The sequence below is a fragment of the Asparagus officinalis genome, chromosome 4 (assembly GCF_001876935.1).
Source record: "Asparagus officinalis chromosome 4, Aspof.V1, whole genome shotgun sequence".
Classification (NCBI taxonomy): Eukaryota; Viridiplantae; Streptophyta; class Magnoliopsida; order Asparagales; family Asparagaceae; genus Asparagus; species Asparagus officinalis.
The window spans coordinates 94,669,656-94,697,306 of NC_033797.1; the positions used below are offsets into that span (position 1 = coordinate 94,669,656).

Consider the following 27,651-nt stretch of genomic DNA (forward strand, 5'->3'; position numbering starts at 1 on the left):
AAAATGGATAAAAGACTGTTAATTTCAAACCATCCCAGTGGGCCTGAGTTGGGTGCAACAAATAAAGACACGGCCCAACTAGATGCTCAGCCTATATGCATAGGAGCAGGAAATTTATAGAAAGAGCCCAGAAGTTTCGGGACCCTTCTTCATTCCCCTGCCGTACAAACACAGCGAAGCCTACCCTCAACGGACTTCACCGCAACGAAGAAAAAAGCTGCAGGTACCTTCTCTCTCTCTCTCTCTCTCTTTCTCTCTGCCCCCGCCCCAATCTTTTTTTCTCATCTCCATTTTCATTTGTTTGGATCTTTTTATTGTTTCCATTATCTGTAATTGATATTTGGAGCGCGGAGCTTTCGTGAATTTAATGATGGGATTCTCCAAAACATGCTGCATAATTGTTAGTGTGAAATGTGCAAGATGAATTTCCTTTTATTATTATTTATTATTATTATTGTTTGGTGGGGAGCAGCCCAAATTGTGTCGTAATGAAACAACCGAAAAAGGGAAAATAAAATAAATAAATAAAAAAGAAAGGAAGTTTTGGTGATCAAGCATTTTACCACGAATGAGAATTTTGGTGAATTTAAACATGGTATTCTCCAAATATGCTTAATCTGTAGAGTTAAGGACAGCACAGCTGGTGGGCGAATTGCAGATAACTGCCCTCATCTATACTATGCATTCAGTAGCAGTTAACACCCCTAGATTAATTTATTAACACTTAGTACCACTCAATTCACGAAAGAAAGGGAAGGGGTGTTTCCTAAAATTTATTCTTCTACAAGTTGATGGCATAATTTTGGGGATTCTATTTTATAGTGTTATTCATTGAACAATGGAACAAGGATAATACATTTTTGTGTTATTGGTTTTTTGGAACACTTTGAGATAATTTCACCACTTGGGATGAAATTACTCCACCCATATAAAAAAAATTTGCCCCAGTAGTAAAAGATTTATTCCATCCTCCATATTGGAATAATTTTGTTCCACTTTAAAAACAATTGGGATAATTTTTAAACAATTTTGTATTACTTAAGGCTTCGTTTGGATACCATGGTGTTTTCCTTGATGTGTTTTTGTTAAAAAACATCATGGTGTTGTGTTTTTTCCTTAAAATGTTTTCAAAACACCATGTTAAGTATTTTTGGCCAACACTAGTTTGACCCATTATAACATTAGTATTAAACATATTATTAATATATTATATATTAATTATAATAAAATATATTATAAATAAAATGTTATAATATTTAGTTTACATTATTATAGTATTATAAGTATTAAATATAATGCAATATAATATTGTATAATGTATTATAATACTATATTGTACTTTAATGAGTTATATTATATTATAATTATTACATATTATTTTCAAATAATTATATATAAAATTATTTTGTTATATCAATTTGTTATTGTTGTATATTATATTAATATTTTTATAATAATATTATTTTATTATTAATATAATATTATACTATTATTAATATAATATAATATTATACTATTATTCATATAATATAATATTATTAATAATGTTAATATTATGTTATTACTAGTATGTTATTAATAAATTAATATATTATAAATATTTAAATATTATATAACATATTATAGTTTTTAATATGTTACAGTTATTAATAGTACTTTAATAATATATTAGTATTTATGATTATTATTATATTGTTATGTTATTATTAAATATGTTACTATTATATAATATTTTATAATTATTAATTTATTACAATTTATTTATTAAAAAGTTAATAATATTATAGCGATTATACTATTGTATAGTATATTATTATATCATTATTATATTATTATTTATTATCAATAAGTTTGTTATTATTTTTTATTATTTTATTTATATTTTATAATTATTTAGTTATTATATAATACATTATTAACATATTAAATATTGGTATTTAATATGTTATTATATTATTATATAATATATTTTATTTATTATATTTTTATATTATTTAATATATGTTACTAATATATTAAGTTAACTATAATATATTATAGTATAATATAATATAATAAGCATGTGTATAATAACTCTATATTAATTATATTTAATATATTATATTAGATATTATATTAACACATTCTCAAACTCAAAACCAAAACACCAAACTTAAAACACCTAAAAGGTGTTTTGAAATAAGTGTTGTGTTTTTGGTTTGAGGATGATTTAGCTCAAAAGACACAATGGTTTTCAAACGCATGTTGTTTTGTTTTTGACAAAAACACAATGGAAAGAAGTAAAACATCATGGTATTCAAACGGAACTAATACATGTTTTGTATTACTTAAACTAATACATGCTAATTATATTATAAATATATGACATGATATATAAAACATAAAGTAATAATATATTCCATATATTATATCATATTATCATGTAATAAAATAAAATATTATTATAGTTTAATTTATATGTATAATTTATTTTATGATATTTATTATATATTATTATGCAATATCACATACTATATTATATAATAGTATTAATAATATTATATAATAACATATATTAATAATATTATATAATAACATATATTAATATTTTAATAACATATATTATTATATATTAATAATACTATATAATAACAAATATTAATTAGTAATTATAGTATGACATATTTATTATAATATTATATAATATTTTAATAACAATATATTATTAGATAATATATTATATAAAATATTATTATAGTTATTATATATATGACATACTATTATAATATAATATAATAATTACTAATATTAGTAATATTAATAATACTATATAATAACAAATATTAATTAGTAATTATAGTATGACATATTTATTATAATATTATATAATATTTTAATAACAATATATTATTAGATAATATATTATATAAAATATTATTATAGTTATTATATATATGACATACTATTATAATATAATATAATAATTACTAATATTAGTAAAATATTATGATATAATATAATATAATACTATAGTTTGAAAAAAATAAATAATATATTATACTGTAACATGATACCTGTATAATATATATTATTTGTAATTATCATGTAATTATACTTTTATAGTAATACTATATATTAGTATTAATCATTATTATTATATATATACATCTTATATTCATATATATTTATTATAAGCTCCGGGCGATTTGGCGATTTGCGATTTGGCGTTCGTCCGGCGTTTTGGGTCGGCTCTGCTTGTGGCTTCGGCCATGACTGAGGCCTCTGTCAATCCAAATGTCCATTACAGATAAAGAGGATGGAAATCAAGATTGGATTCCAGGTATTTTGTAAAAGAAGGAATACAATATTTTCCAAGATTTATGTTTTCATAATAAGGTTAAGATTCGGACAGAATGTTCAATTTGAATCAAAAAAGATTGTGATGGGTTTCAACAAATCAATATTCTAAAAGATTTAGATCAACATCATCACTAACATGTACAATTAACTGGAAATAAATCGGGCGGATCTTACAAAATTGGAAAGATGTATTGTTACAATGGTCGTGACGGTAAATCAGAATTGTTCATTGAATTTTTCCTCCATCTATTGATAGAATGGTTTGTTATATGCTTTCTATTCCAAGATCTGAAATTTTCTTAATGATAGATAAATGAATAATACTTTATTGGATATGTTCTTGGGTGATAAACTTTTTATACCCATTAAAAGGTGTGTTGGTCTGGCTATGGTAAACTAAAATGTTTTTGGAGATATATTCTAGGGAAATGGTTTTTCTCTTTAAATTTGGAAGTAAGGGATATAAACAGAGTTTTGAATTGGAGGGCCTTGGTTATTTGCGGAATAATTATCTTAAAGAAAAAGTGGTCTGAAATTGGTTAGAAAGAGAATCTTAACTAGTTCAGTTTGGATTAGATTTCCGCTTGATCTAAAAGCTTTGGTCTAATAATATTATTGGGTCGTGTAGTATTGGGGTAAACTATATATGATCAAGGCGAAATCGGGGAAAGGCTAGCATTCATGATTTGGATGTTTTGTTGGAAATTTCATCTAAAGCTAAGCTACAAATTTTTATATAAGGATGGATTTAGGGAATGGAAGATTGGTTGGAAACTGCCGTTGTAGTATGAATGGATTCCACTAATGGTTTAATGTCAGATTGCATTGGCACATGTTGAACATCAGTGTCAGTTGTAATAGTGAGAAGTGGGTGGTAAAAAAACATTGGAATGAAACAGGGCTGGGAGAATCTATGATTAAAATAATGAAGGCCTAATAAATGAAGATGTGTTATTAATTAAAAGTCAGATAAAATGTTGAGTACAAATTAATGGAAGTATAATTCATTGCCATTAATGGAGATTTTGATGTTGCATTAATGATGTTCCGGATTCTGGAGGATTTTTCTGATCGAGAGTCTGGTTGTGTCATAATGATGAAAGCCAAGCCTAAAAAAGATAATTAAATGCCCAAGATGTTATCTATGAAAGAATAAAATCTCCCCTTACACTGAGTAAACTGATACATTGAAGCAGAGCTGCACAAGAAATTCTGATACTATGAACAAGGTTGCTGTTAATAGAAACAATTATGATTTTATTCATGATCCTCAACAATCTGTCTCTGCTAATATTCTTAGAAAGATATTACCAGGTTCCTCTGAATGTACAGTTACAGATGTTCCTAATTTACTGAGAATAAATCAGAACAGATAAAAATAAATGCAGTTTTTTTGGATTCTTTGCAATTGAATGGGATATTCAAAAAGAGAAAGGATTAGATTTTTACTATTGCTGTTTGGATAATCGCTGACTGGTTAACAGAAAAAAGACCAGCTGATTTATGGAAGAAAAGCAGGGGCAAAGTGAATAAAGACCCCCTCAGGTACAAAGAGGGTTTACAAGATCCTCCTTTGTAATTCTTTTGACTATGTTATTTTGGACATGTTAGAGGCATGGAATAAAAATTGGGGAAGGAGAGGGATATTAAAATCATAATTTTTATCTTTAAAGGCCCAGTTTATTGTTGGTTTATTAGAGAAAAAGTCAAAATCATCTAAAGTTACAGAATTTACTAAATGTATTCCTGCTAATTGGTATTTTTGCAACAATTATTTGTTCTGATAGAGTAGATCTGGGTGTATGGGATTCCTGATGTCTTGAATGGTGAGTTTTGATTGCTACTTTCAAGTTATACACCAATTAGACTTAAAAACAAAGGAGGTTTAACTTATTGTTGGAGTGTCATTTTATTGGGGAAAATTAGAATTGCCAAAGATTATCACTTATGGGCTGATATTTAGAGACATCTATGATAAATTTAAATCAATGACATTTGCTTGTGGGGGACTTCAATGTTTGTAGATTTCACTACAGAAAAAATTGTGGAGGGTTAGACATATTTATTGTAAGAAACTCCAGGATTTAATGATTGTATTCAATCATGTGGTCTATTGATATCAAGAGCCTGGTTCTCTATGGACATTGGGGGGGGCCCATAAATAAACAACCAAGGTCAAGGAGAATATATGGTTAAATTTGGGATAAGGAGGTCTGGGGATACCTAAATTGTTTGATCAATTTCCCTCAAGTTTATAGAATAATAAGAGTACTTAATTAGTGACCATACTCAGTGCATCTTATCTGACACCAAATTCAGTCTGGACCAAAACCTTTCAGATTTTTTAACTTTTCTGGATGAATGTCGTTTATGAAGGATTTCTCAGATGTGTTTGGAAAACAATTACACACAGGTCTCCTTATGTTTATTTTGGTTTTAAACTTTAAGAATTTAAAATTGAATTGAGCAATGACAAATAGTCTGATATATTCTCCTAAGCTAAAATTAATGAGCTTAAAAAACGAATTGGATATCATTCAACAGAGCTAAACAGGACTTTCATAATGAGACCTAACAGGATCAGAATCTGCAATCTTAATTATTGAACTAGAGGTTGGCTATGAGAGAAGAAGAGAAATGAGGCAGAACGGAGTTAGACAAATATGGCTTCAGCAAGGAGATTAAACACTCTATTCTTCTATAATCTATCAAGCATAGAAATTCTACAAATTGTATAGACATTCAGATTATCTGTCAAAATGGATCACATTTATCATTCAAATGACAATATTAAACACAATTGCTGCCAGCTTTTATGGAAGATCTTTTCAATCAGACATCTTATGGAATGTTCTTTGCCTAAATTGACAGTAAAGAGGATTCTGACTGCTGGAGTCTAAGACAGGTTAGTTCAGGAATGTTTAACTACAAGAGGATTAGGAAATGCCCTCTTCCAAATGAATGCAGATAGAGGCTCCAGGACCAGATGGCTTCAAACGCATTATTTTTAACAGTAATTGGACATGATCAGTGGTGATGTGTCATGGAGGGCAATCTTTCTTAAATCTGGTCAAATTTTAAGACAGATCACATACATTATCTACTCTTACCGAAATCAAAGGAAAGCTATGTCGCATTCAAGATTACAGAACTTATTCATGTTGTGCATGTATTATATTAAGATTATTATAGATTCTGGCCAATAGATTAAAGATGGTGTTGGGGGAATTAATTTCAAAGATGCATGCTTTTTCTTCAGGGAGACATATTTTGTGAGTGTTCTTTACTTGCTCATGAATTTTTTACTTAGAGATTTCAATGGAATCATGGCAAGAGACCTGTTTTAAAATTGATCTCACAAAGGCTTTTGATTAGCATCAAAGGGAAATTTTTGTATACTATGTTATGATTGTATGGCTTTCTGTTAAATGGATTTCTTGGATCAGAGGCATGTTCTTTTCACTCCTTCCTTTTCTATCTCTTAAATTGGTTCCTCTCAGTTTTTTTAAAAGTAATTAGAGGTATTAGACAAGGGGATTCATCTATCTCTTGATATCTTTGGTTTATGGTCATGAAATTTTGTTATTGGTATGGAGGTAGGCAGTTATCTCAAGGGAAAATACAGAAATTTAAAACTCAAATGATCTTCAAGTCTCTCGATATATTGTTTGCAGAGATATGTTTTGGTTTTGGAGAGCAAATAAAAATCTTTTGAAGGTTCAATAATTGTTGGCATACTATGCTTTGAATACTGGACTTGTATAAAAGAAGAAAGCAAATTATATTTTTCAGCAGAAGGAATGCAACATGTAAAGGGATGTTAAGCTCTATTGTGGGAAATTTAATAGGGAACTTTCCTATGAAATATTTAGGATTACTTATTCTGCAAATACCCAAAAACAAAGGGATTTTCTTCCACTTATTGACAGTCAGACGATAAGCTTGAAAGGTGGATGTCTATTCTTTATCCTTTGAGGTCGTCTAGAACTCATCAAATCAGTATTATTCAGTACCTCTGCTTACTGGTTATTTTGATATAAAATTCCCTCATTACATTATACAAACCTGGAATCCTTCTTTGCAAAATTTTCTTTGGTCTGGGACGTTTCCATGCTATTTCAACTGGAAGGAAGTTGGTCGACAAACAGGAAGGGGGATTTGGTCTGAGAAGATTGAAAGGATCTAAGTCAAGCAGCTGCCATTAAATTGATATGGAGACTTTCTTACACGCTTAATTTCTCTTTGACAAACTGGAATTGGAATGTCAGATATATCAGGGGGAGGACAATTTTTGGAATCTAATACAAATCTGTTGGATTTGGAACCTGGAAGCAATATATCTAGTCTCACAAAATCAGTCTGAAATGCATTATGGAATCTATTGGGAATGGAGAGCCACTTCCTTTGGTTTGACCCATGGTTACGAGGAAGAAGGAATTATTGAACTAACATTATCTCACTCTAAACACACGACACTACTACTTGGAAGTCTCTCGCATCATTCCAAATTCTCAATGGGAATATATACTGCCATGCCTTAATCTCTGATTCATCCGACTAATATATCAGTTTCAGGTCAGAAAGATCAATGGAGTATGGTTGGCTACAGTGTAGGTGATTTTCCTTTTCTTCAGCTTTGGAATCAAGTTTAGTACATCTATGACAAATTTGAGCTTTACAATGTGGTAATGGTTCAAATCAAATCCTAGTGTCTTGTTGCATGCTCAGAAGTTTATTGTACAGGTTAGCTACAAGGACAGACTATTCACAATTGGTATAACTTCAATAGAAGTCTGTGCTCTTTGTAATTCATACAGGAGACTAGGGATCATTTCTTATTCCATGTCAAATTCAGCATATATCTGAAGCTATGTAAACTGAAACTGAAATTTGAGAAAGGGTCACTGATGTTAAGATCTTAAGGGCTAGAAGCCTGGAATCAACAAAAGTTTGCAAGAAGAAGAGTTGAAATCCCTATATCGTTGCTAGATTAGACTAAATGCAACTGTTTGGCATGATTTTGGCAGGAAAGACATAAAAGGATTTTCCATGATCAAAACTCCATAAGATATGGTGTTTAGGAGTAGAGGAATATATGAAACATTAATAATTGCTTAGGACTTGCATTGGAAGGTTTGATTTCAGATATTCTATAAATTGGAGCTATGTAAATTGTGATGTCATTGTGAGCTGGTTGTTTTGTTATGTAACTGAAGGGTTACTTTTGTAATATGTGGCTTTGATAACTCAGGAATCTTTCTAGGCTATATAGTTGAGGGTGAACCATGGTCGATCTCCTCATCTATAGTTTTCTCTAGTTTTGATTCCTGTTTTTATTTTGCTAATACTGTCATTTGTACGTGTATTTTGGTTTTTATGAAATTTATATTATCTTTTCAAATTATATTTTTTTATCATATATATATATATATATATAAATTATATAGTATATATATATATATATATATCTATATAATTATATATATAGGTATTATAAGGGGCGTTTTTAAAGCCCAAAATGGCATAACATTCCATTCATAGTGTCCAAATGGGACAACAAAAGCAGTTTTATACTTATCTTTTTCTTCTATCTGGATTTGCCAGTAACCTGATTTTAAATCAAACTTAGAAAAAAATTTAGCATTAGTAATGCGATTTAATAAATCCCTTTTATTAGGAATTGGATATTTTGGCATTAGTAATGCGATTTAATAAATCCCTTTTATTAGGAATTGGATATCTTATCCATTTAAGGATAGAATTCAGAGGTTTGTAGTTTATAACTAAACGTGGAACACCTCTTTCTCTTTCAGCAGCATTATTCACATAAAATGCTGTACAACTCCAATGAGAGTATGATTTCCTTATCAAATTTTTTTCTATAAGATTTTGTATTTCTTTTTTACATAAATCAAGATATTCTTGATTCATTTGGCAAGGACGAGATTTTGTTGGAATATTTTTCTCGTTGAATCCCTCTATATAGGGTAAAGAAACAATATGTTGTTTCCTATTCCAAAATGTATTTGGAACATCAGTGCAAACAGTGAGTTTGAATTTATTTTCAATTTGACTTATTAAGTCTTTGTGTTTTTTAATTTGTTCTTCAACTTGAACAAATACTAATTCTTCTTTAAGAAAATTTATCTGATTTTTTTTAAGAATAATATTTTTAACCTCATTTAACATTTTAGTTTGAGGGTCTGTAATAAACTCAAGTAAAAAAAAATTTTTCTTGAAAAGTAGCACGAATGCCATTTGTATCTATCTTATGAATAGGCATGATAGTATGTAAAATTGGAGTCCCAAGAATTATATGTTGGGATAAAATTTTTACCAATATACATGGAGTTGGTATACAAGTCCCTTGCACACATATTTGTGCATTAGGTAATTTATATTTTACCTCTAGTTGATTTCCATTTGCACTACTTAGTGTTTGAGTAGTTTTTTCAAAAAACTTTGAAGGAATTATACCTTCGTTGATGCAATTTAAATCAGCACCACTATCAACCAGAGCTATAAGATCTGATATGTAAAATTGATCTTCAACTATTAAATTGATATTTATATATCACTTTTGAGAGGTAACTTGTTGCAATATTTGCAATAAAGCATTGGCTTCATTAATTTCAATATTTTCTTGATCCTCTTGTTCACTATTTTGAACAAGTTCATGACCTTCATTGAATCTCGCTAGAATATATTTATTCTCTTGTTTTAATTTTTTAACTTCTATCTTTAATTCTTGTATCTCTTTATTAAGAGATGATAAAGATATATCTTTTGAAGTATGAGCAATATTTTGCCTTCTTTTTTGTACTTCTGAATGATAAAGATATATCTTTTGAAGTATGAGCAATATTTTGCCTTCTTTTTTGTACTTCTGAGAATTTGAAAACATTGTCTATTTGAGGATTTTTGTCTTTATTAGACAAAATTTTTAATAATTCTTCTTTTTAAAGTAGGAGAAATATCAGCAGAGAGAACTTGTGATAAAAGTTCTTTATCTTTATTAGACTTAATCATATTGATTGATAGTCCATTCATTTGGACAATAGATTTCCAATAATTTGTCTTATCGTTGCAATTATTAATTGCACATTTACAATTTTCATTTTCAGATTCTGAATCTGAAGTAGACGAATATGATTCGTCTTCTGAATTACTATTAATCAGTATATTTGATAAAGTCTTTTTCAGACCTTCATCTTCAATCGCATCTATTTTCTTTTTAATATAACAACGATTGGCATAGTGCCCTATACGGCCACATTTATAACAATGAATTTATTTTCTTTCTTGTTTAATTTTCTTTTTAGCCTTATGAGGCTTTTCTCGTTCTTTTTCTTTAAATTTAAAATTTTTCTTTTTCTTTTTAAAGAATTTTTTAGTTTTTCCTTTATTAGGAATAATTTCTTTTTCAACCTTATAAGGTTGATCATAAGCAAATTGTTCATAAAATTCTCCCAACTCTTTTCTTTTAGTAAGTCTTTGAGACTTAAGTTGGTTTTTAAGCTTTAAATCATTACACAAAGCTAATCCTTCCTTTATACAAGCGTTTGACAAATACCCATATGATAGGTTGTCATAAGGAATATATCCTCCATATTCTGTTCGAATTTTATTTCGAACTTTTTCAGCAAATAAAGTAGGCAAGCCATCTATGAATTTGGCTTTCCAATGTGAGCTATTAGCATCAGCTAGAGACATAACTCTACTTAGATATGTGTCTTTATACCACCGAAAATGAGTTAAAGAAGGACATCTAAAATTTTATAATAAGGTCCTGATTCTTTCACCTTCATCAAGGTAAGCACCAGTAAAATGGTGTGCAATTGCTAACATTAACGTATAAACAACATCTTCTTGCTGTATACCATTTTCTATTTTTGTTGCTCCTAATATTTCATTTCGAGCATCTGCAGACAGATAATTGTCCCACCATCCTTTAAGGATACCAGTAAAGCCACAAGTTATAAAAGAGGCTATCATACGTTCATTATTACCATTTTGTTTACAAATGGTACCATACATTAGCATTCTATGTATAGTAGAATTGATTTGGGTATCTGATAACCCATCTATATTCCATTCGTAGATATTTCTACCATTATAATCAGCCTGTAGATAGGCATCATTTTCTTCAAAAAGAACATCTGCTGGAGTTGGTCTTTTATAATAGTACCTTTCCAGTCTTTTCTTTGGATGGCTTTTAAGCTTATTAATCTCTGTAAAGTTATTTTTTACAGCAGAAATTTCTGTTGACGATATATCGTCAGAACTGTCTGTATTAGACGTATTTTCTTCTTCAGATATAACTGTAGAAGAGGATGGTAACACTGTATCAAGTGTGTGTATTCTAGCATTAGTTTTTTAGCTAGACTTTCTATAATTTCAGGAGTGAGTTTGCTATCTTTTTTAAATCCTGAAATATCAATAGAAGGTTTAATATTTGTTTTGTCTATCTTTCTTTGAGAAAGATTTGTTTTTTCTAAAAGTTTTAATGAGGGTATAACCTCTGTAATTTTAGACACTAATTTGTCTAAGACTTCTTCAACTCTTATAAGTTGTTCTCCTATGGTTTTTAAATAAATATTAGTATAATTATTTTGTTTTATAATTTTGCTTAATTCTTTCATATGTTCTTCATTGAACTCATTAGGCTTTATAAAAGCCATTGCCTCTATAGTAGAGGGATAAACATCTTTTAATTGTATCGGGTCTGTAGGTGGATTAATAGATCTAATAATTTTACCCGTTGATGTTTTCCATTGTTTTAAATGATCTTCTAAAACATTTATTTTTTACTCTGTTTAAGAACATATTTTTTTAAAAACCATGGAACAAAAAATTTAATTCTTTGTTCATACTCAAGTTCTATATAATATTTCTTTACCCAATTTAATTGGTCTTTTTTCGAAAAAATTTTAAAAAACCAATTTCGAAAATCTTTATTTTTATCAAGGTAAAAATCTGTATTAAGAATTTCCCTTATAGGACTTCCTTTATCAAAATTCATTATTTCATTCTGAAACTCATCTCCGTATTAGGAGGAGAAGCTTTATCTTTATATAAAGCATGTGGAATATTATTATCAGATATATTTATCCCTTGAACTGAACTGTTTTTATAAGATCCAGATCTAGAGAATGAATTTCTGGCAGATGATGCCACATCAGATATTCTGATACTTCTAGATAAGATCCAGATCTAGAGAATGAATTTCTGGCAGATGATGCCACATCAGATATTCTGATACTTCTAGAAGGATTGAATGTTATTTCAACTTTCTGGCAGATGATGCCACATCAGATATTCTGATACTTCTAGAAGGATTGAATGTTATTTCAACCTCACAATCAGTAGTTTGAACAATTTGATCAACATCTTGATTAATAATTGGCAAAGGTTAAATGGCATGGGGTATTACCCAATTTTCTGGGAAATTTATTTCATCCCATTTAATTTGTCTATTCACAGCTATATTAGAAGATAATACATTAGTTTCAACCAGAACAGTTTTGCCTGGTTTCGAATGATTTTTAGCTTTTGGAGCTAAAGTGTTTAATACTTTGTAGTGGATGCGGTATATAATCGCAATAGTATCGGATCCAGGAATATAATTGTATCCGTGTGTCTTTATATTAAGACTAATTGCCTCTAGAATATTTGGATCTGTCAATGAGAGGCTTAAATTTGGATATACATTAAAATAAACTGGACCGTTACATAAACTGGTCTCCATAATACCCATTAAAGATTGGGTCCAATTTAAACATCTTGAATCTCTTAAACAAACTAATAAAGAGGCAATTAAGCCAGATAACGTCAAAGGACGAAATGCGATCTGTATAAGACCGACATGCAAATATTTGTATTTATCTATATAAGGATTTACATCTGCAACTCCTAAGAGTTGTATTGTTTGTTCTTCTTTGTCGACTGTAGTAGTCCTTTCCAGAGTTTTAATATTAATCAACGACTTATAGTCGAGGAATCCAATTTTATATATATCCCTATTAGGGACATCTGGTATCGTCCACTTATTAAGGGACTCTATATCAGTTTCATATTCTGTTAATTGAGCATTTTTGACTTTCTTCATTCCAATATAATTGGATTTTCGAGCCGAAGATTCTATGATATCTGTCATTTTTGTCTCTCTTTACAGATATATCCTTTAAATATTAAACTAGTAAGAAGATAAATTTTTCTTTTTCTTTTTATTTTCTTAAAAACAGCTTAGTAGAAAACTTACACGTCTGTTAACGTCTTACACTACCCTAACCAGCCATCTCGGCAACTACGGGATTTACACAGCGCGACTTGGGTGACGTTCCATAAGTATGCCACTAAGTTCTTAAAAAGAGAATGAAAAGAACATATAAAATTTTTACAGGAAAGATAAACAAGAAAGAACACACCAGATTTAACGAGGTTCGACAATGTGCCTACGTACTCGGGAACCACACCACACAATTCTTTGATTAATTGAAGAAGATTACAATGCTCACAATTGGCCTCTCTCTCTCTCTAAGATTTCTAATATATATATATATATATATATAAACCCAGCCCAAAACAGAATCCCAAAACAATTAGGAATCTGCAAAAACGGATTTCGGTCGACCGGACCATGTGAGTCAGTCGACCAGCCAGAACGTCAGTTTCCTATAGGGTTCTTGTGCACCTTTTCGGTCGACCGGACCATCACCTTCGGTTGACCGGATGACCACTCTCAGTCGACCGACACCAAGCTTCGGTTGAAGTGATTTTCCTGGGTTTTCCTACTGTCGTTGCGGTCGATCGGATCTCCTCCGTCGGTCGACTGAACTGGGTTTTTCCAGTTTTCTTTATTGACTTGATTCCAGGTTTGGTCTACACTCTTGAGACTAACACCTATGCACTAATTTTAATTCCGATATGACTTAAGTACAAATACAACCATAGATGGATTGAACCAACTTGATTCAAGTTGCCATGTCTCTTGCAATTACTCACCAAGAGAACGAAACTATTGCGGAATCTGCTCGTGGTTATATATCCAAACTCAACAGGTTAACAACTCTCCTTTTGAGAAGTTGTCTGGCCTGGTTATTTTTTTAGAGCATCACAGGTTCGTGTAAGGAAATGTGTTTTTTTAGTACTTTCCTCATGATATACCAAAAGTTCATGAGTTCAGCGGCCATATTAACCTTTCTCCTGTTAGGGATACTTTTCCTTGAATATTACTTGATCTTGCAGCAAATAGGCTAAAGGAGCCTTATTTCAGATTCTATTTCTTCTCCTTCTATAGCGAATTTGCTTTTCCTTAGTGCTTAGCAGAGAGGGAAGACTGAAAAATAAGCCAATAACAATATTCAATTTGACACTAGTTTATATTTATCTGTAATTGCAGTTGTTGTTATGTGAGCTTTATTGGATGTAAGAACATAAACTTGATAGAGACTACCAGTAGTTGTTTCATGGTAGCATGATAGCAGGCTCTGGTTTTTGACAGTCGGTAATGCTATGCATTGCATCTACCTGCTCCTGATTACTTTCTTATAATGATTGTCTGAAAATTTTCATCTATATTAGTGGCTGTCTACATACTGTAACGTTAAGAATCTGGCTACCAATATCTACTATCACATTCCAACATCTATTATCACCATTTTCTCAATAATGGCTGCCACTGCTTTTAATTACTTTAGACCCTTTCAATTCCATGGTTAATTCCGTGCGATATTACTACAGCCAGATGAGAGGAGCCACCAAATTGCCTGTGAAGAACATTATGAAACAACTCTATCCTATGCAAAGTACAAAGAGTAATGTCAATCGACTCTTATCCTTTACTTCCTATTTTGCCCTTTTTAATTCTCACGACTAACAGCATCTTAAAACAGGACCCATGATGATCTCTGCTCCAAATAGGAACGATACTAAAAACGAACAAGGATCGATGCTCGTGCCAGTTGACAACATGAGCTCTGTTGCAATCTTTGACAAACCAAAGCTTCCTCCAGTTCTCGGCCCCTTGGTTCTTCTGTCACTGCTGGAGATAGCCTCGAGTGGTGATGACCATGATAAGTAATGGGTATACAAATCAACTCTAAAGCTGCTGTAGATATTGCCTTAATGGTTTCAGTATGTTTTGTTAGATGTTAGGGGACTCTTATCACATAAAAAACTTCAGCAACTTTTGCAGTATGTTGAGCACATAGCTTATTATTAGAGCTCCATAAGTCCACAGATGGGTATAGTACACTATAAGTGGAAGTATGAAGGGCTCGATCAGTATCTTGTATGCTTTTATCAGAAGGTGTATCATTGCATGAGGTTTTTCTAAGAACCCTGCAATCCAAATGTCTGTTTTAGTAAGCAACAAAATAAACATGAGAGTTATCTTGTTGATGCATACACTTAGCCTGTTTTGGGAAGTTGTCAAAAAGCGAGCTGATGATGTTGAGCAGACTCTGAAAATTTGAGGACGAAAAATCACCAGGTCATCGTGAAATGATAAATTGACGTTTCTTTTGACGTCTAAGCTATTATTTGATTGAGTTGCTTACCAGTACAAATTCTCCTGGCTTTAGTGGTGATTCAAAATAAACAGTAGCTTTCCTGCAATTAAATTGAACACGTTACAGTATTTTTTGAAACAAAATTAAACCATGTCTGTATTATGGCCGGTATGAGTTGGTGATATTAACTTGATGGAAAACTTTTCCTTCTCTTTTATGCAATCATAGAAGCTGCAGCCAGTGGCAAAGGGAATGCGCTTTTTCTGCCACTCTGCAAAAATGATCTCCTTCGATGTTACTTTCTGATATTTTGTATTATTTTGTATTGTCAATGAAATGTAGATATAAAATTAGTGGAAATGAAGGATTTTGTCAATTACCTAAATGCCATAGGACTGCGATGCTTAGCCCATCACCTTCATAAACCCTATCGACGACGAATTTTACATCCTTGCCCATGGCTTCTGTTAGATTCCTGAGAAAATGATGTACTTCCTGCAATCACATAAAATTTACCTTGTAGTGCAGATTGTATGATTAAAGCATGGAAACTACCAGCTATAAAGAAGAAAACAGATCACCTTTCCTTTGAATGGTTTTGAAAACGCCATATCTTGGAAAATACAGTCATCAGCAATGAGCTCATGCAATCTGTAGCGGTTCTTCTTGTTGAGGGATGAGTAGAAATCATCAGCTACAAGTTCAAGGGGAGAAAGGGGGACGGAATGTGAGGAGCCGTGGGTCTTCTCTTGTCCATTAGATTTTCCAGCACAAAGTGTTCTGAATGACGTCTCCTTCACCTGGGTTGTTACTTGACTTTGTCGAGGTTGATATCCCAATGCGTTGAGCTTTGGACCGAAGAATGCGCTGTTCGATCTCCTTATAGGAAGCCGAAGGTTCATTGATGAAGGAAGGAGAGAAGCCATGATAGCCAAAGTGAAAGTTTGGTAAGTTTGCGTTTGTGTTTTCCTTCTATGTAAAGGGTGAAGAGGGGGGAGAGGGAGAGAGCAAGGAATAAGAGTGATAGCAGTGCTTTTCTTAGTGGAAGGTTTAAGAATATAAAAAACTTTTCATACAAGTTTCTCGTGTGAGGAATGTACGGTTAGCCTTATAAGCAAGAACATGTGCAGTATTTGTTTGCCCAGGTGGAGTAGAAAAACTAAGGCTACTCTGGCGCTCTTAGAGCCGTTTTATTAGATGAGGGCTTTATGACTTTCAATTACATAACCAAATTCAAAATGATGGTGTGATGTTGATTTTAATCCCAAGGAGTAAGGGAATCCACGTCTTGGGCTTAAATTAAAAAGGGTTTCAAGGGTCAGGCTTTTTTTTTTTGAAATAAGATTTAATTAGAGAAGAAGAGACGATGGAGAGAGCGTAGATGGCTTGAAAAGTGGGAAGAAGATTTAGCTCCCTCTTATTATTGATCTGACGGAAAGAGAGAAATAGAGGGAAGACAGTCGTTGAGGGGAAGTGCGGAGGTGGCGCTTTAACCAGAGGCTCCTTCCTATAGCCTCGAGGCTACGACTAAAAAGAGGAGTTTCCTGGGTTTAGTAACTTTCTTTTGATTATCCTATACATAACAATGTGACTGAGATAAGTCACATTTTATTTATGGTGAACTATACTTATGTTAGCCCTTATGTTTTGATGATGTTTTACATGTTGCGCGCAGCGGAAATTTCGGCAGCACTTCGGCAGCACAACAAGAGAGTCAGGTCGCAATAAGAATTCTTGTTTCTCAAAGGGAACAAGAATCTGAAGCTTATATCCTATCAAAGTAGGATATTAGCTCTTCCTCTCGTCAGCTCTAGGACTGCGCGTCGAGGGACCCTAAAAGCTATTACAAATCACACAAAAGCAGTACAACCAATTTTAACGTGGTTCGGCAAATTGCCTACGTCCACGGGGCAAGGAGGGGGGAGATCTACTAATAGAGGGAGAGAATACAAATAGGGTTTACACAAGAATCTCACAAATAAAACCCTCACACAAAACTCTCAAACCTCTCACACAAACTCTCTCTACAAAAGATGCTCAGAACCTAACTATCACGAAACCCTAGGCAAACCTATTTATAAGTGAATTTGCGGTCAAATCAAAAAAAAAAAAAAATCCTGACCCGAAACTATGGCCTTCTCCGCGACTTAGCATTGCACCCGCATGCCTTCGTATGCACACGTGGCCCACATAATTGCGGTTCACAATTCTCCACCTCGGTGAAGTTTTTCCAAAACTGAACCGACACCAAATGAATCCAAATGTCCCACTTGTTATGTCCAATACGAAGTGAATCCACAACAAGTCGAGAATCCGAACGAGAGTCCAAACAATCTCACCCCCATCAAAATCAATAAATCCAAACCGGCTGTATCTGAAAGACTGCCTACGTATCCTTTTGCCCAAGGAATCAAGCCGAACGTAGTTCACCCAAATGGCCGACAACGGCCTCAACAATTACGAATGTGCAACAAGTTTCGACAATGATCAAACTTGTTGCTCGGAACCACCTTAGTGAGCATATCTGCCGGATTATCCTTCGTGTGGACTTTCATAATTTCCACATCGCCATCTTCAACTTTCATAATTTCCATATCGCCATCTTCAAGAACATCTCGAACGAAGTGATAACGAACGTCAATGTGCTTCGTCCGCGCATGAAAAACCTGATTCTTCGCCAAATAGATAGCACTCATGCTATCACAATGAATAGTGACGGACCTCTGCGATATACCAAGTTCCTCCAAAAGTCCTCGAAGCCAAATAGTCTCCTTCACAGCCTCCGTAACTACCATATACTCTGCCTCGCTTATCCAAATCCCCAGCATAATCCGAATCAACATAGCCAATGCATAGCTGCCCACCTGTAGTGTCCCGCTCATAAACCAAACCAACATTGAGCGTACCTCGAATGTACCTCAAAATCCATTTCACGGCGTCCCAATGACCCACTCCTGGATCATGCATGTATCTAGAAACCATGCTTACCGCCTGTAAAAAATCTGGTCTCGTACATACCATCGCGTACATCAAGCTCCTAACCGCGCTCGCATATGGAGTCTTCGACATCAACTCACGATCTTCAACTGACTTTGGTGAAAGACCAGCTGAAAGCTTCAAATGGGCTCCCAATGGTACACTAACTGGCTTCGTATCCATGCTAACATGGAATCGCTGTAGAACTTTCTTCAAATAAGCCACCTGTGTCAAACAAATTCTGCCATTTTTCTTGTCTCTGCCGATCTCCATCCCTAAAATGCGCTTCGCCTCGCCCAATTCCTTCATCTCAAACTCATTTGAAAGCTGAACTTTCAACTCATCTATAGCCGACCTGGAAATAGAGGCAACCAACATGTCATCGACATAGAGCAACAAATAAATATACGCACCTCCTTTCAACTTGCGAAAATATACGCAAGGATCAAACTGGCTCCGAGTGTACGAATGACCAAGCATAAAACCATCGAATCGCCTATACCACTGTCGAGGAGACTGCTTCAAACCGTATAGCGATTTCTTCAGTTTGCAAACTAATTTTTCTTTCCCTGCAGCTCGGAATCCCAATGGCTGAGTCATATATATTTCTTCATCAAGATCACCATGAAGAAATGCCGTTTTCACATCCAACTGATCTAATTCCAAACCATACTGTGCCACCAAAGCTAGCAAAATCCGAATCGAAGAATGCTTCACCACCGGAGAGAAAACCTCATTATAGTCAATACCTTCCTCCTGTGCATAGCCCTTCGCAACCAACCTAGCCTTGAATCTCAACGGAGTGCCTTCAATGCCCTCCTTCTTCGTGTATACCCACTTGCAACCAATTGCTTTCCGCCCCTTTGGAAGCTCAACAAGCTCCCATGTATCGTTCTTATGAAGAGATTCCATCTCCTCCTGCATAGCCACCTGCCACGAATCAGCCTCCGAACTCTGCTCGGCCTCTCTGAATGTAGTAGGCACTAACTCATCGATACTCTCCACCGGAAGTGCATACGCAACTGTGTCGGCATACCGTGCTGGCATCTGTATGTTTCTCCTCTGTCTCCTAGCCGCAATAGAATCCTGAACCTGAGCCGTCGGTTCCTGATCCTGCACATTTGTACTCGTATCCTCCGTGTCATCGTCGTGCTCGCCTGGCGTCACCTCAGTCGGCACCTGCATGGATACTGTACCATCTGGACAATGTGGAGCTGCATCGATCTCCACCACCTGCGATATCTCCTCCGTCGGGTCGCTCTCCACCTGATGAGAGCTGGGAAGCTTCAAGATAGAAGCCTCATCAAATGTGACGTCCCTACTCAGAACAATCTTTTTATCAACTGGATCCCAAAGCTTGTATCCCTTGACACCACGCTTGAATCCTACAAATATGGCCTTCCTAGCTCGAGGTTCCAATTTATCAGTTCTAACATGATAATATGCAGGGCACCCGAATACCTTGAGCTGGTCATAGTCATGTGCTGGCTTTCCCGACCACATCTCCATAGGGGTTTTCCCCTCAATCGCAGATGAAGGCAGCCTATTAATGAGGTGGCTCGCATATGTAAGTGCCTCAGCCCAAAAGATCTTCTCCAAACCACTCTGCGACAATAAGCATCGGATCTTCTCCAGTAAAGACCGATTCAACCTCTCTGCCACCCCATTTTGCTGCGGTGTATGACTAACTGTGAAGTGTCTCTCTATGCCCTCGTCTCGACATAGCTGCTGAAAGGGGTCAGAAGTATACTCACCACCGTTGTCGGATCGCAACGTCTTGATCTTTCTCCCAGTCTGCAGTTCCAATCTCTTCTTCCACTCCACAAACAAATCTAGGACTTCACTCTTCTTCGTCATGGTGTACACCCAACAACGCCTAGAATAGTCATCTACAAAAGTGACGAACCAATGTCTACCACCAAGTGATGCAGTCTTGGTGGGACCCCAAACGTCTGTGTGCACGTAATCCAGGATGCCCCTCGTCTGATGAATGGCAGTCCCGAACTTCACCTTCGTCTTCTTGCCAAGAACACAGTGCTCACAGAACTCAATCTTCCCACTCTTGGCTCCCTTCAATAGCCCCTGCTTGCACAATGTCTGCAGTGACTTTTCACCTGTGTGCCCCAATCTATAGTGCCAAAGTCTGCTCATGTCCGCTTCTGAAATAGCCGAAGCAACCTGGCCAATCTCGGTGCTTCCCTTCAGATAATACAAATTCCGATTGCGGACTCCCCTCATCACCACCAATGATCCCTTAGTAACCTTCGCTACAGCGTTTTCGAAAGTCACCTTGAATCCCTTCGCCTCCAAAGCTCCAACTGAGATAAGATTTTTCTTCAGTTGAGGAACAAATCTCACCTCCTTCAACTCACGGACTACTCCATCGTGCATCCTAATCCGCACGGTACCTATCCCACAAACGCCACAGGATTGATCATTTCCCATGACAACAACGCCCCCGTCGACTTTCTCAAAAGATGCAAACCAGTCTCGCCTAGGGGTCACATGAAAGGTAGCGCCGGAATCAAGCATCCAATCTGATGCATCCACATGGTTCACCTCCGGAGTAATCAGTAGAGAAAAGCACGAATCATCGGAATCATCGCCTTTCGTAATATTCACCTCATTGGCCTTCGGGCCCTTTTTCTTGCCATTCTCCTTCTCCTTGAGCTTCGGGCAGTCTCTCTTCCAATGTCCCTGCTCCTTGCAGAATGCACATTGGTTCTTTGTTAATTGGTGGCGGCCTCTAGACTTTGATCTTCCTCTATTACCACCTTTCGGATATGGGCTTCTACCTCTCGTCGACAAGGCCTCTCCTGAAGTACTAGCGCGGGAAGTCTCCTTATCCTTCCTCCTCAAATCGTAGTTCGTCAAAGCGTTAGTCACTTCACTATAGCTGATAGAAGATCTCCCGTTCAACAAAGTGAGCACGAAGGTATCATACTCCTCATCCGGTAAGGAGCCCAACAAAATAATCGCCTTGTACTCATCCGATATCTTCTCATCAACATTCGCCAAGTCCGACAACAACTTAGTATAGTTGTTCACATGAGCCGCTAGCGAGGTGCCTCTGGACATCTGAAATCTGAAGAGTCTTCGCAGCAAGTGCAACCTGTTCTCAACACTCTTTGTGAGATACTTATTGTTGAGAATTTCCCACATCTTCATCGCAGACGTCACCCCAATCACATCATACTTCAGCTCCTGTTCCAAACAGGACCTGATCACCCCACAAGCGTTCCTATTCATCTTCTCTCATATCGCCTCATCATATTTAGGTGGCCTCTCATGGACCATGATGGTCTCTTCCAAATTCTGAGCATTTAACGCATCCTGTACGTCGCTCATCCACAAACCAAAGTTGATTTTTCCGTCATATTTCACCACACTAATTTTGGTGTTTTGAAAACCAACTTGTATTGTACCCGCCATCGATTTGCTGCTTTCACCTTCTTCTCCCATTGCGAACTAACTCCAAATTGTAGAGAAAGAACAAATTTGATAGAATTAGGAACCACCCAACTGAACCCTAGATCGGATTCCAAATAGATCTCCTATCCACACGAGGAAAGCGAAATCTCCAACGGCAACTCCTAATGCTATCTCCACCGAAGCCGAGAACTCCAAGAACTAAGCTTCACACAAGAATCTTCCTCCACCAAAAAACCCTAGATCTGAAATCTGGGCTCTGATACCACTTGTTGCGCGCAGCGGAAATTTCGGCAGCACTTCGGCAGCACAACAAGAGAGTCAGGGCGCAATAAGAATTTTTGTTTCTCAAAGGGAACAAGAATCTGAAGCCTATATCCTATCAAAGTAGGATATTAGCTCTTCCTCTCGTCAGCTCTAGGACTGCGCGTCGAGGGACCCTAAAAGCTATTACAAATCACACAAAAGCAGTACAACCAATTTTAACGTGGTTCGGCAAATTGCCTACGTCCACGGGGCAAGGAGGGGGGAGATCTACTAATAGAGGGAGAGAATACAAATAGGGTTTACACAAGAATCCAACAAATAAAACCCTCACACAAAACTCTCAGACCTCTCACACAAACTCTCTCTACAAAAGATGCTCAGAACCCTCTTGACGGCTGCTGAAAACTCCTCAAGCTTCTGCTTTTTCTTTTCCTCCGCAGACGCAATTGATTTTGTCTGCAGCCGCAAAACTTTGCATCAAACTCCTTCGCACCTCCTTTTGCACAAAAGAAAGGAACATATTGTTCCTATTTATAACTGGCCAATCAATGCACGCGTCAATCACGAGAGAAAAAAAAGAAAACTTCGGGCCGAAGACGCGTTCACAAATAATGTGAACTTCACGTGGGTGTGGCCCCCACATAATTGCGGTTCACATTACAACCACCATTATCGGTATTAATTGTTTTTTGAGTGATATTGTAGTTAATGTATATATCAAGCATGTTAGTACCACATATGGAGGATTGGATGGAATATAAGCTTCAACGATGATATCCAAAGGAGGAGGAGGCATAATGATGAAGCAAATGTTAATCAAGAACAACACATTCAAGTCAAAGCTTCATCAACTCAAAGCTATATCAAGACTCAAAGAATTATAATTCTATGTGAGGATATTAGCTAGTTTTTTCTTTTCTCTCTAGTGCTAGAATGTAGGCAAGTAGTTGTAGATTTCGCTTGAAGCTATTGGGATATCACACACACGTTTTCATACTTATATTTTTGAGCATTTTGACAATATATTATTTTTCACAAGTATGAGGACATTTTCGTAAAAAAAATTCTAAACAGTTTGTTTTTAGTGTCAAAAACAATTTACAAAGTTACACAATTTTTAGAAGTCATTTGAATATTTTTACAGATTTTTAAAGAGTTAAAAACTGCTTTCAAAAACAGTGTCAGCTATATCAGTTTGCGGTCGATCGTCACGGTCGACCGTGCCTGAGTTTTTACCTGCGGAGCCAAACAGAAACTTTTGCGGTCGACCGCCACGGTTGACCGTCAGCTCGAAAATTCCCACGGTCGACCGTCAAAGTCTCTGGAAATTTTCTGAGCCTCGAAAGTGGCTCGCGGTCGACCGCGAGATTTTCACGGTCGACCGCCGTTTACTCTAACGGACTTTTACGTACAGTTTCAAACAATGATTTTTTACGGGATTTAGGGGATATGGGTATGGATTTTGGCTGCAGTGTTTTCTCCTATTTAAACCCCTTATACCCCTTCTTCTTCTTCAAGTGTCCCAAAACATTTTGAAAAATCAGAGATCTGTTTTTACTGAGAGCAAACTTTCAAAACCTGATTTTCTCTGTTTTCAAGTTCACTTCCCAGCTTCAGTATAATCTTTTTCCTTGCCATAGGGACAATGTAAAGAGAAAGTTTTTACACCATTACTACTGTTGAGAGCTTGATCTTGTGGAGATCAACTATGTGCGAGGGAGATCTTGTGGTGATCAATTGTGTAGTTGTGAGATCTTGTGGAGATCGTTGTGTAGAAGAAGTTCCGGCTTCCAAACCGGCTTGTGTAGTGGATTTTTCTCGAGAGTGGGGAGCGGGGACGTAGGTCAGCTGGCCGAACCTCATTAACATATCGCGCGTCACTTGGATAACGATTTCTAACTCTATCTCATTTACTATAGTTGTTCATTTTGTGGTTTGTTGATTGTCTTATTTTTTTATTGCACAATTATAGCCTTAAGACCCTAATCACCCCTCTCTAGGGTCCAACAACTTACACCTCGTTTGGTACGCAGGAATGGACTCAAATGAGAATTGAATGGAAGAAGGAATGAAATGGAATTAATGTGAGAATGGAATGATCATTCTCATTCTCACATTTGGGTGTAATTTATAAAATAAAGTGGGAATGAATGTATTTTAAAATTGTATATTTTGTTGATTCCCACTTAAGTGAGAATACTCATTCCCTATCATTTCATTGGGAATGTTCATTCCTACGTAAAATGAGAATTGATGAGAAGTGAGAATGGACATTCCAACTTCAAAAAAGAGGGTGTGTTTGATAGGAAGGAATGAGAAGTAAGAATGACCATTCTATTCCACCCCATTCCCGCGTATGAAACGAGGCCTTAGTACCCTAAGGTTTGCTTAAAGTTCCATGAAGATACCATGACTTTCATACTCTCTTACAAATAAATACCCTAAGGCCTCGTTTGGCAAGGGCCTATTTAGTAAAGGGTTAAGGAAGAGGGATTAAGGAGAATGATTAACATAGTTAACCTACTTGATAATCCGAAAGACTAAAAATTATTAACTCATTATATAAGTTTTATTTTAGTCATTGTGATCATTTTTAGTGTTTGGGAATAACAAGGATTTTGACTATTTTCTTAATAATTAGAATGATTAATTCTTAATCCTTCTAAATATGAGTATTAGTAAACCCCTTATTTTGAGGGGTTAACTCATTTTAATCCCTCTAGAAGGGTTAGCTTAACCCTTCTATATTTTTTATGTTCGATAAATTATGGAGGGTTAACTTATTTTAATCATTGCATAGATTTTTTGTGTTTGACGGGTTAAAAAGAGGTTAAGTCTCATTAATCTGTTTTCGTCGAAAGTAGTCTTCATTATCGAATTCATTACAACTTTGATCGTTTACAATGAATTCAAACAACAAAAGTAAAGATTATAACTTTCTAGAAAATAAACACAAGAATTGTTTATCAACTCTTGCTTGTGTGGGAGTCTTCGCCTATGCTGGGGATGTTGATATCCGTGAACGATCGCGGATCAAATCCGATTGTCGAAAAATTGACAGAACTCCTACTTCACCAAGGAAGTATTCGCTTGAAGCACTAAAATCAACCAAGCGAAATCAGTAGCTCTTTTCGAGATTAAGACTAAGCCTAATCTCAAGGGACGGACGGACGGGGTTTCAGATCCTTCAAACTCTCCCTCTTTATGCTGAAGAACTTCGCCAATATCTGCTAGCCTCCTCTGAAATTCGTGCTCCCTTGCTCTCCAACTCGACAGCACCTCCTCGTCTTGATAATAATTCACCCCTTGTGAAAAGAGGTCATTGGCTTGTATTTATAGGGCTCCGGATGCGGTTATTTGGATAATAATGAGAGATTTGGTCATATCTTCAGTTGACAACGGCCTAACCATGTATATGGATGATATCCAATCAGTTGAGATGCTCTGGAATGAACAAATCTTGAGAAAATAATAAAAACCCGTCAAAAATGCGTTTGAGGATCAAGACTGCGCGGGTCAGCGATGACTCGCTGACCCGCACTGGCGCAGGTCGGCTTAGGTTGACCCGCGTTGGTGCTGGTCGGCCTTCGCTTCGCTGACCCTCGCTGGCGCGGGTCAGCTACCGCTGTCTCGCATTGGTGCGGATGAATTGGCCTTGGCTTTGACTTTTTTGGCATTTTGCAATTTTTCGGTACTTGTACTTTCTGCCGTTTTACGTATCTGGTGGTTTTGTACGCTTCGCTAACTTGCTTCATGCGCTCGTTAGCTTCTTTACGACATTTGGAGCTGATCGACAAGCACAACGGGCACTTAGAACTGACCGACAAGCCCGTCGGACACTTTGGAGCTGACCGACAAGCCCATCAGGCACTTTAGGGCTCACCGAGAAGCGTGGGCCACTCAGATAATCTTTCTTGACTCGGATGATGATGTTCATCGCCATCTCTTCGTCTCGAGCTGCGTGCGGACACCTATAGATATTTTTAGACGCTTACATAACCTTTTACATAACCATTCACTTAACCATTTGCCAAAAAGGTAATTAAGTTTCTCAAAAGTATGACGTTGATACACTCCGTTCTATGTCCATTAGAATATCTCTAGAATATTACTTTTTTTGGCAGATATGTCTTGGTATGGTGCTGTCCTCTACCCCTGGAGTACATTAAATTTACATTTTTTACCATCTTCCTCTATCAACCTTTTTTTCCTTGCCTAATTTCACCTAAAGCTCATATTTTCCCTGACCTCTTTGCAACTGAACTCGAACCAAATCCTCTCTCCTCATGCAACCTTAACCTGTTAACGCTCCCAGCTAATCAGATCCCCAAAACCTCTCGATTAAACAAAAGCCCTGTAAACACTACTATAAACACTACTCTTGAGAATCTTGGGGTATTCACGATATTTTCGTGCAACCTTGGCAAACCTTAGGGTATTTTAAGTGTACTTTGCCCTTTTATTTATTACTTTTCCAGCACGGAAACAAAAATTAACTTCTCAAAATTTTCGAATTTATTATTTGATGAATGAGTGCTAGTTACTGTTTCTTCTGTGTTTCCCCTTACCTTTTTCTTTTTACAGATTTCTGCGTGTCCAGGCGAGCAAAGACATAAACTGTAGGTTCGTGCCGGTTTCGGCTCAGATCCACCGGCCACACCCGATTCTAACAGAAGCAATTGCCTCACTTGAAAATTTCATTACATAAAAAAACTGTAACATGAATTTTTTGAAAAATTCTTTACAAAACAATGGCATCGCCGTAACAACAAAAGCTAAGAAAGAATGGCACTACATCGAATGAGTAGTTAGTACAAATCTAACTCTTACGTTTTGTATCACTGACGCTCTCTGCTTTTGGCCTCCAATTGAATGGACTAGCGTTCAGGTTATGGGTGCTGGCTCGAGCGAGCGCGCTCGTTATTGACTGCAATGCCAAGGCCGCAATCCTACACTTGATTAGCCCTCGTCTCGGTATAAATCTCCTGCCGCTGAATCCTTTCTCCTTGATCGCTGCTGAGGGATTGGCAGAGATTTTGCTGCTCATGGTGGCAGTTGTTGGAGGGGGGTAAGCAAAGTTTTCAAAGGGAGGAGAAGATGGTTACTCTCGGCTTCTTGTGTGTAGCTG

General features: G+C 35.6%; 1 protein-coding gene and 1 long non-coding RNA gene across 2 annotated transcripts; one reads left to right on the forward strand and one right to left on the reverse strand.

Annotated features, from left to right (window-relative positions):
* On the forward strand, positions 134-15,361 carry LOC109837864. Its single transcript, XR_002246473.1, has 3 exons — positions 134-223; positions 15,082-15,155; positions 15,234-15,361. It is a non-coding gene; the product is annotated as an uncharacterized LOC109837864 (long non-coding RNA).
* LOC109836059 lies at positions 15,473-16,884 on the reverse strand. The gene is made up of 6 exons (XM_020403982.1): positions 16,433-16,884; positions 16,232-16,346; positions 16,041-16,122; positions 15,900-15,951; positions 15,749-15,803; positions 15,473-15,681 (listed from the first exon to the last, which is right to left on the reverse strand). The coding sequence occupies exons 1-6, from the start codon at positions 16,775-16,777 to the stop codon at positions 15,506-15,508; spliced, it is 825 nt and encodes a 274-aa protein (XP_020259571.1). The 5' UTR covers positions 16,778-16,884; the 3' UTR covers positions 15,473-15,505.

What these genes read in the sequence shown, in the direction of transcription:
- LOC109836059 (XM_020403982.1), bottom strand. Translation starts at nt 16,777, where the DNA reads ATGGCTTCTCTCCTTCCTTCATCAATGAACCTTCGGCTTCCTATAAGG. An exon ending in CAAAACCATTCAAAGGAAAG is followed by an intron (nt 16,347 to 16,432) that starts GTGATCTGTTTT and finishes ATGTGATTGCAG; the next exon opens with GAAGTACATCATTTTCTCAG. An exon ending in AAGGAAAAGTTTTCCATCAA is followed by an intron (nt 15,952 to 16,040) that starts GTTAATATCACC and finishes ATTTAATTGCAG; the next exon opens with GAAAGCTACTGTTTATTTTG.